Source organism: Polyodon spathula, chromosome 15, assembly GCF_017654505.1.
Source record: "Polyodon spathula isolate WHYD16114869_AA chromosome 15, ASM1765450v1, whole genome shotgun sequence".
Lineage (NCBI taxonomy): Eukaryota > Metazoa > Chordata > Actinopteri > Acipenseriformes > Polyodontidae > Polyodon > Polyodon spathula.
Genome location: NC_054548.1, coordinates 32,717,596 through 32,735,085, shown reverse-complemented (window position 1 = coordinate 32,735,085; position 17,490 = coordinate 32,717,596). Strand labels below are relative to the sequence as shown.

The window sequence follows — 17,490 nt, the reverse complement described above, 5'->3', positions numbered from 1 at the left end:
GTCATGATTGTATGGAAGTATGTATAGGAAGCTGTAACAGGACGAGCAGCCCTGTACAGTGTTAGTATTTATTTTTAGAACTGGGTCTCCCCCTCTGCCCCTGTGTTATTTTGTATTTTGTATTTGATTTATTGTATATATATATATATATATATATATATATATATATATTATATATATATATATATATATATATATATATATATATATATATATGACAGCGGAACGCCATGCGTTTGTTTTTGTTTTTCTGGCAGAGACTAAATTGGCACCCCGTGCCCGTCCTCTGCCAGTTGCGATTAAAAACATTGTGGTAATGCGTGGCAGTCGGCTAGTGCGTTGTTAAACTAGCCGGCAGTTACACATAATTAATAAACTTGTGCAGATTGTGGCCGAGGGGTAACAGAATAATTACAAACTAGTTAAACCTCTCGGCCACGGTATTTAAGCCTGCAGCTCTCCCTGCTCTAGCTGGGTGTTCGGAAGTAAAGAACGGGAGAGAGAGAGATTAATTTAAAACAGCAGATATAGGAACAGTGAAGGTGATCGCCCAGCCTGATCTACATTTGTATTTTGAGTTCATGATTTATTTTTGTTTAAACCTTTTATTTTTGTGCTCTGTGAGCAGTGTTTATTTTTGTTTGAATATTTTATTTATTTTTGTATTTAAAATAAGAACTGTGCGCGCTGAGCCTTTGACCTAGTTACCTTTTGTTGTTCGTCCTTTTTCTGGTCTGACATCACCGCTCAGCCATTGCCACAGAAGCCAATCGTTCTGTGCGTTTCTCAAATGATCTATCTAAATGATATATCTCTTAAAACACCATCTTTCACTAAAAACGTATATGTTTTCTGTATATATTAAAACAGGTTTAGATATTCCCACACACAGACTTGACTAAAACGTCAAAAACAGTATTCTCTATCAATAAAAGTGTTTGTATCCACTGTGCAGTCACACAAAATGGCAGCATGTAGCATATACCCAAGTAGAACACAGGCTTGTGTTAAGCAGAAGGAAAACGTACTTACACACACACACAGCAATTCAGCTGTGGGAGAAACACATTCACCACGCCAGACAGGTGACCAAGCGTGCCGAGCAGACAGGCTGAAACAAGCCTGCTGATTCAACTCAGCAGCGGGACATAGCAGAGCTGGGTCCCGGTGGATATCACACAGCTACTATTTTTTCTTTTTAAACTGCAAGGCAGTAAAGAAAAAACACACACACACACACCTGCAAAGTTGTGAGTGTAATATAGCAGTCACCATGGCAATGCATGTAATTGCTTTTTTTTTTTTTTTTTTTAAACCGCCAAGTAGGCATGTTGGTGAAGGAATCATGCTTGTATTTTTTATTTTTCAACTGCAAGGCAGTGAAATAAAACCACACATACACAACACCAAAGCTGTGAGGGAAATACAACAGACACCATGGCAATGCGGATGAAATGAAATTTTTAAGCACACCGAGAGGGCGGGCAGGGATAACCCACAGCAGAGCCGGGGTCTGGTGGAGGACCATGCGTTTTTTGTTTTTTTTAAAACTACAATAGCAGAGGAAAACACAAAACAGCAAGCGCTGTAAGTTTAGAAAAGCAGACTGCAATCGCAAAGCAATGTAGGCTGTTGAAAAGAAAAAGAATAAACACAGTGCAGTTGTGCAGTATTTATAGCTGAGTTCACAGGTTTCTGATTCCAGGGAAGTGACGAGCCGGCTTCCAGCAATGAAATTACAGGGGAACTCCAAAAAATTGAGAGGGAGCTATTTCAGAGTCTTGATCACAGCAACTGGTCAGGGGTGTCTAGCCTGGACTATGTGAGATCACACGACCAGGGCAGCGAATAGCCTACAGCAGTTTGGAGCACAGTCTACTGGTGGAGGGCATTGAGGTATCTCGTGCACCCGGCACCCAAGGGCATTATGCGCACCGAGGTACTAGACACCTGCCTACCGAGCACCGTGCGGAGTACCGCAAGCACTATGTGCACAGCATCAGGTACCCACAAAAGTGTCGGAATGTGAAGTTTTTTCACTAAAAACTTTCTGTCCTTTCAGCGTACTCATCTGTAACCCTTTTCCAAATAACGTATTGGAAGATAAACATACTGGTATTTCCTACACTGAAGCAGGAGGCGATTAGGGAGGAGTCTGCTGACTAAGCAGTGTTGTTCTTGCTTGTTTGATACTTCGCAAGATCTTTTTATCACATCTTCTAGAGGATATTAAAAATGTCTGTGAACGAGGCGAAACAAAAGATAGGACAGGGTAAAGTAGAGATAGTTAATATGTTACAACGTTAAAATATAATTAGACCACTACAGAAAGCTACCATGCTGTATAGCCTTGTGTAAACTCAATCCGTGGACAACGGTAGATCTCTGTGTGTGAATGTGAGAGCGAAAGAGTGCGAGCTGACGCAGGCAGTAGGTAAAGGACAAACACTTGAGAGTTTGGGTCAGGTTGCAGGTTTTATTAAAGCTGGTCGGGAGCAAGAAAAACGCTGTTACAGCGGGTTGCAGGTTAGGGTCGGGTCCTGTAGTAGCGGGTCCAGGTCAGACCCATGCAGTACTCTAAACCTTGTATTGTGCTCAGAAACAAATCAACATCGGGAAAAAAAATCCACAACATCAATTCCCCTTCGCCCTTTCGGCTGCTCCAGGAAATCTTTAATGCTCTGAACACTATTCCCATCCCTGGGGTTTATGCATGCCCAGCAATTGTGATGCTCAAGAGGAAATCTGTAAGACTGCCTTCATCATCACCGTCTACAGCAGGATTGTCTGTCACTGTGCCAACAGCCTGCGCAAGGCACGGCTCCGCAGAGCTCTCAGGCTCCATATTGACACTGCTGCCGTCAGAAGAAACACTGCGTCTTTTAGTGACAGCACTATCCTGTTTTATTAGTCCTTAGGATTTCCCCGGCAATCTAAAACCCTCACTGTCCTCCGCAAACTTTACCCCTTCTACCTGTATCTGCAAGTCGCCCCATACACTAGACCTTCAGTCCCACATCTGAAACACTGAGTCGGAGGTTGCACAAATGACAATCACTGCCACCCACCTTAAACTTAAGCGTAATGTTAAGATCTTCATCAATGCTTTTTAATATCAAACACAACTGCCTTCTGAATGAAATGACATGTTTGAGATGTGGTGACTTGCAGCTAAAGGGATTCTCTTCAGCCCGGACACTAGCTGCCCATATATAGCCAGCTCCCTCTCTATCACCTCATTTTTCAGGAAAATGGGAACATTAGAGAGGGTGATTTTCACCCTGTCTCCCAGAACCCAAAGTAGTGATCTGAAGACTATGGCACAATACAATCAACACTCCCTTTGTTATCTGCAGAGGAGGAAGCGGCCACATAAAAATATCTGTTAGCAAATCTGGGAGCATCTTGCTGTTTGATGTAGGATTCCTGTATCCTGGCTACATCTATTTTCTTTCTATGCAAGAGATCAAGGAAGCCAACGTGCTTGTTGGGAGAATTAAGGGGTAGTCACACTACAGCATTTATTCGCAGCATTTTTCGTTTTTAAAAACAAAGCCTATGGAGTTGAATGCTACCATTCACACTTGAGTGTAATCGCTACAGGAAAAAAAACAAAACAGGTTCGATTTCTGGACGAAAAACGCGGCGATTTCCAGAGTAATTCTACATTTGAAGGCAATATGAATCGGGTGCAGGCTGCCGCACTGTTCCAATGGAGAGAAAAAAGGGAATGTATGTGGGGTTCACTTTATAATAAAATAACACTGATCTCCAAATACACGCAGAAGACACATACCAATGTGTAAAATAAATAAAAGCAGGTAGCCAATTTGATTTAATTTCATTAAGTAATAACTCGACTCACAATGTTCGACTCCCTGCAAGAAAAGACTCTACTCAATGCTCAAAAGACGTGACTCGACTCAAGTCTTGCAAAAAAGTCTCCATCTGACTCGAGTCATTGTCTTTGTGATAAAAACGCACGCAGCGGCAGCCCCGCTCTACAAGCAGTCATCTTGTATCACAAACAGAACAGGCTTGTGCAGTGAATGTCAAGACCGTTGCTAAGGAAACACTTTTCTAGCCTATAGCACCGCTCTATGATCAAAACGTCATAAGCAGCAAGCTGGAATCAAGCATAACATGAGGTGGGAAGACTACATCGGTGTAAGTTAACTGTATATCGACAATATGGAAAGCAGCACACAAAGTACCTGCGGTGGTGGAGTTCTCTTTCAAAGATTACACTATTGACTGGGAGAAGAACAAGTAGGCTGCACTTTGTCTACACTGTAAAGCAAAAATATGCTAAAAACTTGGAACATCGTCTAACTTCACCCGACATTTGAAGACTAAGCACCCTGACCGGTAAGTAATTTTACTCTTAAGTTAATACTAACATAACAGTATAAAAAAATGTCTCTCGTTTTGACCAGTTTTTTGGACTAGTCAGGGAGAGACTATTTAGGACCAAGGTACAGCAAGTATTAATACTAGTACGTAGATATAGAGCACAATGGACATTCACAGTACATTACCGCACCGCTACCATGTCCTTCATGATATACAACACAAACCTGTATCTCAACTACAGCACGTAAAGTTTTTTTTTTGTTTTTAAATCCAGTCTTATACAGTAATTTACATTGCAGCTGAAACCGAAATGTCACAAAATTGGTGTCGATGTTAGCTCGTACAGCTTTCTGCAAAGGTCACAACAAATCTATTTTTTTTATATATATATTAAATTAACATTGAAACAAAACTGAAAACTTGGCTGATGTGCTTTTAAATGTTTAATTATCGATCGCGGTCTCGTATCTGGTATGGGGGTGGGGACTACAGTAATACCCTAATAATAATAAAAAAAAAAATTGAAACAGCACAGATTGATTTATCCAAGTTGACTTCAGAAAAATCAGGTTCGTATATAGAGGCTGTACTGTACTATCGGCCTTTTTACTGTATGTCTTAAAATTGGATTAAATCAGCTCTCTTGAACTGTCACAAAAGTGCTGAGCAGTTTAGAAGCAGTAAGGAGAAATTACATCTTTAATTGCTTTAATCAGAAAACACAGGACATTGGGCAAACACTGCAGCTCAAAGTCAAACAGCCGCGTGTGTTTTTCTGATAACAAACAAGCTGAAACTCGGAGCAGCTGATTCAAATTCAGCGCCGTTCTGAGACACAGGTGAGGGGAGGAGCCAGCAGCAGAACGCAGCTATAAACGAGACAGTCTTCCCAGCGACAGCAAGTGGAAGCGACAGCGTGGGAGAAGTACAGGCGTGGAAAAGTGCAGAGCAGTTTAGAAGCAGTATGAAAGCAGGTTGACAGCTGCAGAAGAAACTAAACTTAAAAAAAAATAAAAAAAAATCAACATGGTCTTCAAGCCATTAATCTGCAACACCTGCATGATGTGGGAAATCCGAGAAAACCCAGCAGAGCTAAACCAAATGTGTGTAAAGTGCTGCGCGATCCAGGACTTGCATAAACTAGTAAGTATGCTAGAAATGAAGCTGGAAGAAATGAGACAACAACAGGATCTTGAGGATCTGGCACACCCACAATTGATGGAAGTCTGCACCCCTAACAGACTGAAAACCACCAGGGAGATAGAAGGTCAGAACAGCTGGGTTCAGGTAGGCAGAAGCAGGGAAAAAAAGAAACTTCGTCAAACACAACCACCAGAAATCAAAACAACCAACAGATTTGAGTCAATTCAAAATTTTGATGAGCAAAACCAACAACAAGATAATGAAAGGAACAACATCCAGGACCCTATTAACAGTGGTGACCAGACAGCAAAAAGAAGGGAGGTCATGATTGTTGGGGACTCCATATTAAGAAACACAGCAAGTTCAATTCGCAGTTTGGACCCCCTCACTACAACAGTGTGCTGCCTTCCAGGAGCCTCTGTCAAGCACATCACCGAGAACGTGGACAGACTCCTAGAACGAACAGGAAAGGACCCGGTAGTAGTCGTCCACATCGGTACAAACAACATTGGAAGATTGGAAAAATCCCTGCAAAACAAATTCAGAGAGCTAGGATGGAAATTAAAAGACAAGACCAAAACTGTGGTATTTTCTGGGATACTGCCAGCACCTTGCAAAGGACCATATGGACAACTGAAAATAATTAATCTAAACGCATGGCTGAAGACGTGGTGCACACGGGAAGGCTTCACCTATCTTGATCATTGGACCACATTCTACAACAAGGACTATCTGTATAGATGGGACGGACTGCACTTAAATAAAAAGGGAACCAGTCTACTTGGAGAAAAGATCCTCGAGCAGGTTCAGAAGCATTTAAATTAGAAAGGAAGGGGGGAGAAATCAACAAAAAAACAGAAGGGAGACCGCATCAAAACAAGGACAACAACACAGGTAAGACAACCATTAAATGTATTTATCTAAATGCTAGAAGTATCAGAAACAAAATTTTAGAACTTGAAGCTACCGCACTAACAAGTAACTATGATGCAATAGGTGTTCCTCTCGTTTGTAAACTTTATGTTCTTATGTCTCGACAAATTCAGTGACTCGACTTAAGTCTTTACTCCTAAATGACTCGAGTCCCAATTTTACCGACTTGGTTACAACTCTGGCTACTAAGAACATAAGAAACATAACAAAGTTTACAAACGATAGGAGGCATTTGGCCCATCTTGCTCGTTTGGTTGTTAGTAGCTTTTTGATCCCAGAATCTCATCAAGTAGCTTCTTGAAGGATCCCAGGGTGTCAGCTTCAACAACATTACTGGGGAGTTGATTCCAGACCCTCACAATTCTCTGTGCAAAAAAGTGCCTCCTATTTCCTGTTCTGAATGCCCCTTTGTGTAATCTCCATTTGTGACCCCTGGTCCTTGTTTCTTTTTTCAGGTCGAAAAAGTCCCTTGGGTCGACATTGTCAATACCTTTTAGAATTTTGAATGCTTGAATTAGGTCGCCGCGTAGTTTTTTCTGTTCTAGACTGAACAGATTCAATTCTTTTAGCCTGTCTGCATACGATATGCTTTTTAAACCTGGAATAATTCTGGTCCTCCTTCTTTGCACTCTTTCTAGAGCAGCAATATCTTTTTTATAGCAAGGTGACAGAACTGAACACAATATTCAAGATGAGGTCTTACTAGTGCATTGTACAGTTTAAACATTACTTCCCTTGATTTAAATTCAACACTTTTCACAATGTATCGTAGCATCTTGTTGGCCTTTTTTATAGCTTCCCCACATTGTCTAGATGAAGACATTTGAGTCAACAAAAACTCCTATGTCTTTTTCATAGATTCCTTCTCCAATTTCAGCATCTCCCATATGATAATGCACATTTTTATTGCCTGCGTGCAGTACCTTACACTTTTCTCTATTAAATGTCATTTGCCATGTGTCTGCCCAGTTCTGAATCTTGTCTAGATCATTTTGAATGACCTTTGCTGCTGCAACAGTGTTTGCCACTCCTCCTATGTTTGTGTCGTCTGTGAATTTAACAAGTTTGCTTACTATAGAAGAATCTAAATCAATAATGTAGATTAGGAATAGCAGAGGACCTAATACTGATCCCTGTGGTACTCCACTGGTTACCACACTCCATTCTGAGGTTTCTCCTCTAATCAGTACTTTCTGTTTTCTACATGTTAACCACTCCATAATTCATGTACATGTGTTTCCTTGAATCCTAGCTGCGTTCAGTCTGAGAATTAATCTTTTATGCGGGACTTTGTCAAAAGCTTTCTGGAAATCTAAACAAACCATGTCACATGCTCTGCAGTTATCCATTATCACTATTGCATCCTCACTACAACCAAACTGAGTATATACATGATATATGCCCGATGTGGAGGGTCTTATTTTAACTATCTTTCCACATAAGCACTCTAAAATTAACACTCTAAATATATATATATCTCTAGTGACAATATCGTTTTTAAAACTGTATACATTGATTTGAATAAACAAACAACAGTGCTAATAGGCATAGGTGCAATGCTAATATCATAATAATCATTATGATAGTTGAATAATTCCAGAATTGTTTTTTAAAAACACTTCCGTATTCAGTTTACCCGACATTGACTGTACTTAAAATATATATTTTTTAAAAAGTCTCTACGTCTCTCTCAGAGTCCGAGGACATAAGGTAGCCTACTTGTAACCATCGCTTGACTGACATTACAAAAGCTGAAATTTACTTTAAATACGAGTAGGCATTTTGCTTCAACAGTAAAACTTTATATAGCCTATATGTATGTTTTATGTTTTTATTGATGGTATATCACCCTGTTATTTGTTTTCACCACTACACAAACTGCCCCTCTTTAACCACTGTTTGCATTTAACACATTTTCACAGATAGTAAAACCACTTATTTTAAAATTCAATGTAGTGTTAACTGTAATTGATTTCCTAACAGTCTCCCTTATTTTCTGTTTGTATTGCATATTGAGATATGTATTGTGCTGCTTACAAAGAACAATGCACTGCTAGAATAAGACATTCCAGTGGACATTTGAAAGAGAAAAACGCTCATGTGTGAATACAAAAATCATTGTGAATCGGCTGGCGTAAAAACGCAGCAAATCAACGCTGTAGTGCAACTAGCCCTTTGAGCCCTTGCACATTCCAGAACAAGCAGGGCTCTATGTTTAGATTTTTAACTACTGGCACCTCGGGCCACTGAGCTAGTTGTTTTAATTGGAAGAGATACGCACTGTGACATTGCTGCTCATTGAGTTCTTTATTTTAATTCAGTAAATAAAAGGAAAAACTTGTGCCTAAATAAATAGGGTACAGAGCGAAGAAATCTCGTCTTGGGCATTGTTTGAACACTTTGTGAACCCGGCTAAACTTTACCGGCTTACACTGTTATGCTGTCTGCTTGTGCACACGCATTTGCCTTTTACTCTTGGTAGTTTAAGGGACCAGAGTTCGAGTAATTGAACACACAAAAAGGTTGCACCCTGTGTATTCAAATAGGAAACTACTCGAAATTCCCATCCCTAAAAACACTATTAAAACAATATTCATAATACTAACAATCCTTCTCAGAGCGTTGTCACTGTTGTGTAGCCTCTCCCAAGTCAGCGCAATCTTGCTGAGCGATACCAGCGAGTCCTGGAAAGAATGTGAATGGCATTTTTGACCCGAGCACATCGGATCCCCAACAAAAAGTTTAACAATTCGACTGTGTATCTGGGTTTCCATCGGGTCATCTTACTGCGAGACTGGATATGATGTAACGAAATGTTGAATTCACAACAAAAAGCTGCTGTTTTATCTGCAAGTCTGGGAAACTGACGCCAAACAAGGCAAAACGTTAATTTTTTTTTTTTCACTGTCATAATGAAGCCTCCACTCTAAATGTTCGTCTTCATATTTTTTCATAATTACATTCTTTATGATTTATTGATTTCAGCGCTTTCCTTTTGGCTTATTGGTTGCTTATTTGTAGAAAACCCGATTTGTAAAAGATGTGCCGTGGAAACGGGTACCAACACAGCACTTCAGTACGCAGTCTCAGATTCTGACTGTACAACAAATAGGACGCGCAGTGGGAATGTTAGGATTAGTTCGTAGTTATGTTTTTAAAAAATGGTTTGTAAATTAATTTTCAGCTTTCTGACACACTGGACCGTTTTCCTGGATTCATGAAACGGAAGCCATATGCACTATAGGGGTATACTATACTAGTTAAATGTAACCGGCCCAGTCGGGCCTGTGGTGCTTATATCTACCGGCCAAATTGCGCTCTCTGCCGGCCCTGGGCCACCGGGCCATGGTTTGTGTCGAACCCTGGACAACGCTTTTAGTTTTGAGCATTCCGACATGGTTTTTCTTGGCTTTTATATTGCCTAATTAGCAACATAAATTGAAGGGTTAAACTAGTTTTTACTTTGATTAATAAATCATTTTAAATTAACACATTTAAATCTAATGAATAGGTTTATCCTACTATATTACCTTAAATCAGTTTGTTTTATACTAAGTGTTTTGTTATCGATTTGAAAAGGACTGCTCATTGCAATGTTTAAGATTGTCATCTGTTACATTTTAGTCCATGTCTTTGGTCAAAAACGTGAATACATTGTTTATCCTGAAACATGATGGTGCTATTGCAACAGACAATCTGAAGTTTAAACCCGAGGTTTAAATCCAGTTTAAACATCAATCACCAATCTGATTCAAATTGTCCACTGCAATTGCATCCCTAAGTTTATAATGTTTTTTTTTTGTTTGTTTGTTTTGTCAGTAATGATTTGCCCATTGGGAATGCAGTGCCCATAGTGCACTGATTGCTGATGTACAATTAGTAATATAAAAAGCAATACTATCCGTGATTAAACTACAGTTTTAAGATTATATAATGTGGTGTGCCTCAGAATAATTTCAAGTGACTTCCCTAAAAAAAAAAAAGGTTGAGAACCACTGGTATAGACTGTTAGCATTTATATACCAAAAACAGTTTTATTCATCGATATGTAAATATAAAACTTATGTATTTAAAAATATGAGTCGAATTTCACTAATGAGAAGAATATTCTGTATAAAACAGGAGGAGTTAGGTTTAGTATGATTCTTTTGTTACATCACATATCACTGCCTCACACCAGGTTGTGGCAGAAAGAGACACTTGCACAGCGGGATATTTTTGTTTTTGTTTGTTTGTTTCTGCACAGACTTCCCCATCCCTCTGTTACCAGGGAAAGTCAGGAAGCAATTGGTGCAGCGCACAAACAAACTAGATGCTGATAAAAGACCGGTCTATTAATACAAAAACAAGTTTTAAAAAGTATACATCAACAAACAAACTGTGACTAACTGACAGCCCTAATTATTAATTGTAATTTAATGCAGTTACCTGGAGACATGTCCTAGGAATCATTAAATAAAGGCCTGTCGATTCGAACTAGATATGTGATGAAAAACTAAAAAGAAATGCCAAACTTAATTAACTTTTTTAGTTTTAATATACAATATTTTTTGGCTCTCACAACACACAGCACTTACTGGAAAGAGCATCTGTTGGATACATAGTTTTTAGAGCCTTGCTAGCAAAGGACTATAATCCCAGGGACACACAGCGATAAAACAAACATTCACCTGAGTTATAACTTACCTGGATATGTTTATATTTGTAACTGACAAATATAAAATTTCTGATCAGTTTTTGAGGTTGTGAAAACACTGGTCGCACACATACGCCTAAAATAAAATTGATGGTCGCACTAACGACTTTTTTGCTCGCATATGAAACCAAATTGGATGTACTGTAGAACCTTGTCTATGTTTAAACTGAAAATCTTACCTCGCCACCAGGACTCGGTTTGCCTCCACCAGGAAATCATACAGGTTGGTCCCCATCAGAGAAAGACAGAACACGGCTATATCCACTGAGCCATCAGGAAGAGGGACCTGGGATTAAGAGGAAGACAACTGTGTGAGAGATAATAAGCAATGCAAACTAGAAACAGAAGCACACGCCAACACACTGAACTGGATACGTACGTTGGCCATATCACTGACAGTGACAAGGTTGTTGACAGGCGCCAGGTCGAAGGAATATACTTTGTTCTTTACGCTGCGTGCAATCTTACAGTCACCACAGCCAAAATCTGCTACTACCAGAGAGGGGGGCCTGCAGGACAAAGATAACACAGAAAGACACTGACTACCTTTTGATGCTCTTTAAAAACAGGTTTTCACTAAGACTTACTGTGCATTGCTCCTGTACATCTGATCTGTAATAAGATTTGAGATTAAACATTGTAAATAACTTTTGTTGAAATCAAATGTTGAATCGCTGCTGAGAAGGTGCATTAGGTAAAGGTGGTAATAATGATTGCTTTCTTTTCAGTTTACAGGAATTTGGGTTAACATTAAGCAATACAAATATCACAAGCTAAGGTCTTCAATGTATACTTAGATGAGACCCTTATCAATACACTACAAAAGAAACAATCTTAATCTTTGATTTAAACTCAGAGAAAATAATTATTTGTGTATGTTGTCGGACGTACACGTCTGGAATTGCTCGGTACAAAAGTTAAAATATGACTTAACAGATTTAAGTGCTTATTAAAAGAAGATAAACATTTTAGTAAAATAACAAGGCAAAACACAACAAGAAAATAGTTACAATATATCCAGGGCTGCAGAATGTTTGCACCACGCACACAATATTGAACTTTCTTTAGCCTCATTTAGTATGACATCATGTTTTAAAATTAAAATACATGCGTTTCTTTTTATACTGCACATTTGAGACCACCTAGCTAGAAAGTGCAAAACAGGTATGACAGGAATTATTTTGTTAGCTGGAACAGCTTCAAATCACTTACTTGCTGCGGATGTAGCTGATGATTGAGTCAACTGGATTGTGCGGCCAACGCGCCACTTGTGCAGTGAAGCCACGATGGTAGATCTCGAAGGATGTGTGGTCCTCGTGGAACAGCTTGCAAGCCTCCTGGCTGGAGGAAGTGTAGAGCTGCTCATTGATGTAGCGGAACCGTGCTGATTCTAATCGCTGCTCCATTCTAGCTCGCAGGGCAGCGGAGCGGTCTGGCAGGGGGGCAGGGGGGCTCTTTTCTTCCTCTGCACAAGCCTGAGACTTGTCTATCCCTGTGCCTTCTGCCTCCTCCTGCTCTAACGGTCTCATGTCAGACTCTGTGGCCTGGGACCCCAGAACCTGACGTAATTTTTCTCTCTGCCTGTTTATGACCTGCTTTTTTCTATAGCTTGAAGTCTTCTCTTCCACACAATCAGTCACAGTTTTTGCATGTATCTGAGGTTTCTCTGTTGCAGCCTTGGTTCTGTTTGAATCCCAGTTTTCAACCTGCTGGATTTGGGGTTCAACTGTTTTTCCTTTCAAAATCATCCCTTTGTCTGTTGCCTTTTTAACTGTCGAATGCCTGCTGTTTTTCTCCTTCACATTGAAATCCCTCTTCCCAGTGTACACTTCCTTCTGGTTTTTGTTTTGCCCTAGGCATTTATTCTGTTGCCCATTTCTGCTTTCTAAATCTAAGAGTTTATTGCTTGTTTCTCCCTCATTGCTGTGCTTATAACTTACTAGTGTATCTGTGCTCCTTGTAGCAGCCGGGGTTTGGCTTATCTGTCCATTTTGTTTATATTTGTTTTTATTCTTTCTTTTGTTCTTTAACTTGTTCTTCCATTGCTTACGATGCAATCTAATCTCCTCACTCTTCTTCTCTTGTTTCTTGAAAGGCTGCAAATCTTCAATTATTGAGCACCTATCTTTATCAATTGTTTCCAGAAGTCTCTTCTCCCCAGCCTGTTGCCCTGTTTTACCGTTACCTAAGAACACAACACTCTTGTTAACCTAGAACACACATGAGCAGCGCTTGCAGGTAGTGAAGCGGGGTAGCACACGGCAATACTGCTTTGCTTGGGACACACATCAACGTTGTGAAGCAGTGATAAAAAAAAAAAGACAGATGACGGTGGCAAAGTACCCTACCCCTGGGCTATTTATTTGTGTTGTATGTTACGTGTAGTGTGTTAATGTTGGTGTATAGTCATTGGTACATGGGATATAAATGGGTCAGTGTAACATGAGTGTTTAAAATGTACATTTGTATTTAGGCATGAGGATTGCACAGCACTTCACGTGCAGGTAAAATGTAATAATATGCGAGCACTAGGAATTGCACTTTACTAATTCACGTGCAGTTGTACCGAGACTCTAAATGAATGATTGATTACACCGTGTAAATTTTTTATTTTTTTTTGTTCCTGGGTAGTAAGTGTTATTTCCTAATTGCTTATGCCTCAAAAGTATAGAAAATGGCTATTATTCCCCACAAACTTTGCTTTTGTGACCAGGACAGTGATATTTCAAAATATCACTATTTCCAATGGGAAAACGAGCAAATGTGTGTCTTTTCGTTCACATCAAGTCAGAAAAAAACAACATATGAATCCAAATTAACATGTATTTATACTAAAGTAATACAAAAATGACTACAAAAGATTTAGAAGTGAGTAGTTTTTTGAGATTTACGATTATACTTTATTTACAGTATAATCGTACATGTTAATTTGGATTCATATGTTGTTTTTTTCTGACTTTATGTGAATGAAAAGACACACATTTGCCAGTTTTCCCATTGGAAATAGTGATATTTTGAAATATCACTGTCCTGGTCACAAAAGCAAAGTTTGTGGGGAATAATAGCCATTTTCTATACTTTTGAGGCATAAGCAATTAGGAAATAACACTTACTACCCAGGAACAAAAATTGTGTTGCATAGTGTTAGCAATCGAGTCTCGGTACAGCTGCATAAAAGCAGCATGTTTTCACTCACTCTGGGTTGTGTGTTCTGGAGTGAAAAAGTTCAAACATAAAGTAAATTGATTTCACTCACTGTGTTTGACTGTTCGTCCGCTGTTTCTTAGTGTCTGTTTCGTTTAGTCTTAATTTGTTTTGTTTGTCCGTTTTATTTTGTCCTCAAGTGCCGTGTCCTGTTTTGGTGTGCTGTTTTTCTGTGCAAACCTTTTATTTTGTTTATTAAATGCTGAGCATAACAGTGTTATTGTTTCGGGTCTGACGTCACCACTCAGCCAACCGTGTGACAATGTTGTATCCCACACCATGGACCTGACCAGCTAGACCCAAATTTGCCACTGTGGGAAAATGTTTGAGCAGCAGAATATTGCTTGCGGTGATACTTTTCCACAATGTCATTTTTTCATCAATGTGTGTTCACTCTAATTTAAATATGAGCGATATGTGCTCCAATTTGTCGCTCCCCGCTAGCAGTGCCACGCTGCTCATGTGTGTCCTAGGCTTTAGACACCTGGGCCAGGTTGTTAGTTCTCAGTAATTAAAAACTTTAACAAAGCAACCATAATAGAAATCATGTGACTAAACTAGAGGAGCTTTTAACAAATTACACAACTGGATACACTCAACCACATAACTTCCAATCACATACATCCTCTGCCATGCTTGTAGATACAGAGAGATTGAGTCTGTTCAACATAACATGAACCACGAAATGCAGAGACTTTGGCCAGCCGTTTCAAACAAGCATAAAGAAGGAGCACAAGATTAGGACTTTGTATTTAAAATAAAATCTCAGTAGGATAAACCAGCATCACCCAATTAAAAATGAAGACTACTGAAAAAATGTCTTGCAAGAAAGTTCATATGCTAATGAGTATAGAAAGTTGTATTACTTTATTTAAATTACTGAGAAAATAAACTCACTCTTTATTTTCTTTTGCTTCCTCTCCACTGAACCACCAGCCCCCTCTTTCTCCTGGAGGTTGTCGCTAGAGCATCCCTGCTCTGCACTCCCTGCATGTTTGCAGACCTTCTTTCTCCTCCTCTTCTTGGTGGCTGTCTGGGGGGTCTCCTCTGCCTCACTGTCAGCTGAACCCAAACCTGGTGCTGTGTTCCAGTCCAGGACCGAGCCAAGAGCCTGCAGTGTCCGCAGGAGACTCTTCTTCCTAGCCAGTCCCTCTTTTGGAACCTGCAGAGGAAAAAAGGTAGTTATTTATTTGCAGTGTTTTTAAACACAAATATACTTATTTGAGGGGCTTTCGAACTAAGTTGCTGTTAAATTTGGTCCAGTAATGGAATATAGTTTCAAGCTTCTATTTATAGAAAGCTATAGGTTAAGGAATTAACATATTTGCATCAACATGCACTTTAAATTTCCAGGAAATAATGAAATGCTGTAGAAATGTCTACATTTGCTTCAACTCACAGATGTCATCTTGGTGCGCAACTTCCCATCTTGCTGGGACATGGTCTGTGTCAGCATCTGCGCAGTGAAGTCATCGTTCCACTCCTCGTCAGCAAACATGATGCCTGAAGGAAGGCCTGGAAAGTAAAACAATGTTAGCCACAGAACAGAAGGGAGGTGCTGCCCCTGGGACAAGAGACTGCAGTAGGAAAACCCTGATTTAAACTCCAGAGCAGATAGCCGCTCACTCCCACTGGTTTCCTGTTTCAAATAAACTGGTACCCCATGAGCTATAAGCCCACAGTCAAGACACTTGGTAAGGCCAAAATCATCATTCTAGTAGGGTCATCCAAACAGAATTGTCCTGCAGGGCTGTCTCTCTCATACATTAGTGTGCACTGTAGGTGGCACAGACTTTTGTACATGGCAGGAGTTAAGAGTACTTAAGGGCACTGTATTGGTATGTATTTGGTCTAGGGCAGTGGTTCTCAATCCTGGTCCTGGGGGACCACTGCCCTGCTTGTTTTTGTTCCAACCAAGCTCTCAGTTACTTAATTGAACCTGTAATTGAACTAATAATTAGCTTAATTTGGCTTTTTTAAGTAAATAGTGTAGCTCATAGACAGTTGGAGAATTTAAGTTCCTTATACAATTTTATACATAAATTGAAATCTAAATCTGTTTAAAATAATTACAAAGCTCAGATTAGGCAAATTATTAGTTCAATTATGTAATTGAGAGCTTGGCTGGAACAAAAACAAGCAGGGCAGTGGTACCCCAGGACCAGGATTGAAATCCACTGGACCAGGGGACTCAAAGCAGTCAGTCTGGCTTCCATACCTCCAAAGGGTACATGTTTAACAATAACTATTTCATTTGATTGATGTTAGAAGTATTCGGGATAAGTGTAGGGGGGTGTTAAAAATCCATAAATGTGTTTGTTAGTGAAACAGCTTTTACAAAAACAGCACAATGCAAAGTAACACACAAAGCACTTGTTTTACACAGCGACACATTGCAAAGTAACACACAAGGCAGCACTTGTTTTACACAATAAAGAATTTTAGGATTAAAAAAACGTGATAAGAAAGACGGGTCAGGCTTTTGAGCGAATTGGAAACGGAGTTTAATATTTAAATCTGCCTAACCCTAATCGAAAAAAATGTACAAGTACAGTTTTACACTGGCCCGTCTTTCTCTGCATCGGGCAAAATACAGCGTGGCCTGTGTTTCTCCACAGATGCCATTATACACAAATATTTACAGTATATTTAATTACACGTGAATTAAATATAATATATATAGATAGATAGAAGAAGGGCGACAGTATCTTTACTCTGTTACATTTATTTTTACCGCCACTTACCTTACAAATCGAATTCTTAGTTTTTAAACAACTCTTCAACCAAAATTATATTATGGTCTTGACAACGCCTCCGAATTCGCACAGGACACACACGTTAAACTTCCCTGTCTCTGCACGTGTGCGGATAGGGTATGGAGTATGTGATTACATTTTCAGTACTCAACATATACGATTGCGCCCTCTTTTGGTATGGCGTGAACCTACAACCCGCAACAGTATTTCATGACAGCACAGCAGTGAGGTATGACACAGGCCTGGTTTTGGGGATGGAACCGCATAAGAGTTTCACGTTTTGATTGGTCCATGTCTGTCACATGAAAATGTCGTCACACGAGTGGAAAAGCTTGCAGGCATTTGTAACATTACGATCAGAGAAAGAGCAAGAGATCTGCTTTCCACAACCTTTCAATTAAAATA

At 39.6% G+C, this 17,490-nt stretch overlaps 1 protein-coding gene across 1 annotated transcript in view; it reads right to left on the bottom strand.

Annotated features, from left to right (window-relative positions):
- rrp8 (ribosomal RNA processing 8) overlaps nt 1-17,204 on the bottom strand; it is a 36,486-nt gene extending 19,282 nt beyond the window's left edge. Inside the window, exons 1-6 of the mRNA XM_041272545.1 lie at nt 17,074-17,204; nt 15,729-15,844; nt 15,227-15,491; nt 12,338-13,310; nt 11,505-11,634; nt 11,305-11,411 (exon numbers count right to left, since the gene is read on the bottom strand). Of these exons, the coding sequence (XP_041128479.1) occupies nt 11,305-11,411; nt 11,505-11,634; nt 12,338-13,310; nt 15,227-15,491; nt 15,729-15,827 (1,574 nt within the window). The 5' untranslated portion in view covers nt 15,828-15,844; nt 17,074-17,204. The remainder of the gene's footprint in view (nt 1-11,304; nt 11,412-11,504; nt 11,635-12,337; nt 13,311-15,226; nt 15,492-15,728; nt 15,845-17,073) is intronic.
- Nucleotides 17,205-17,490: the final 286 nt, after the last annotated feature.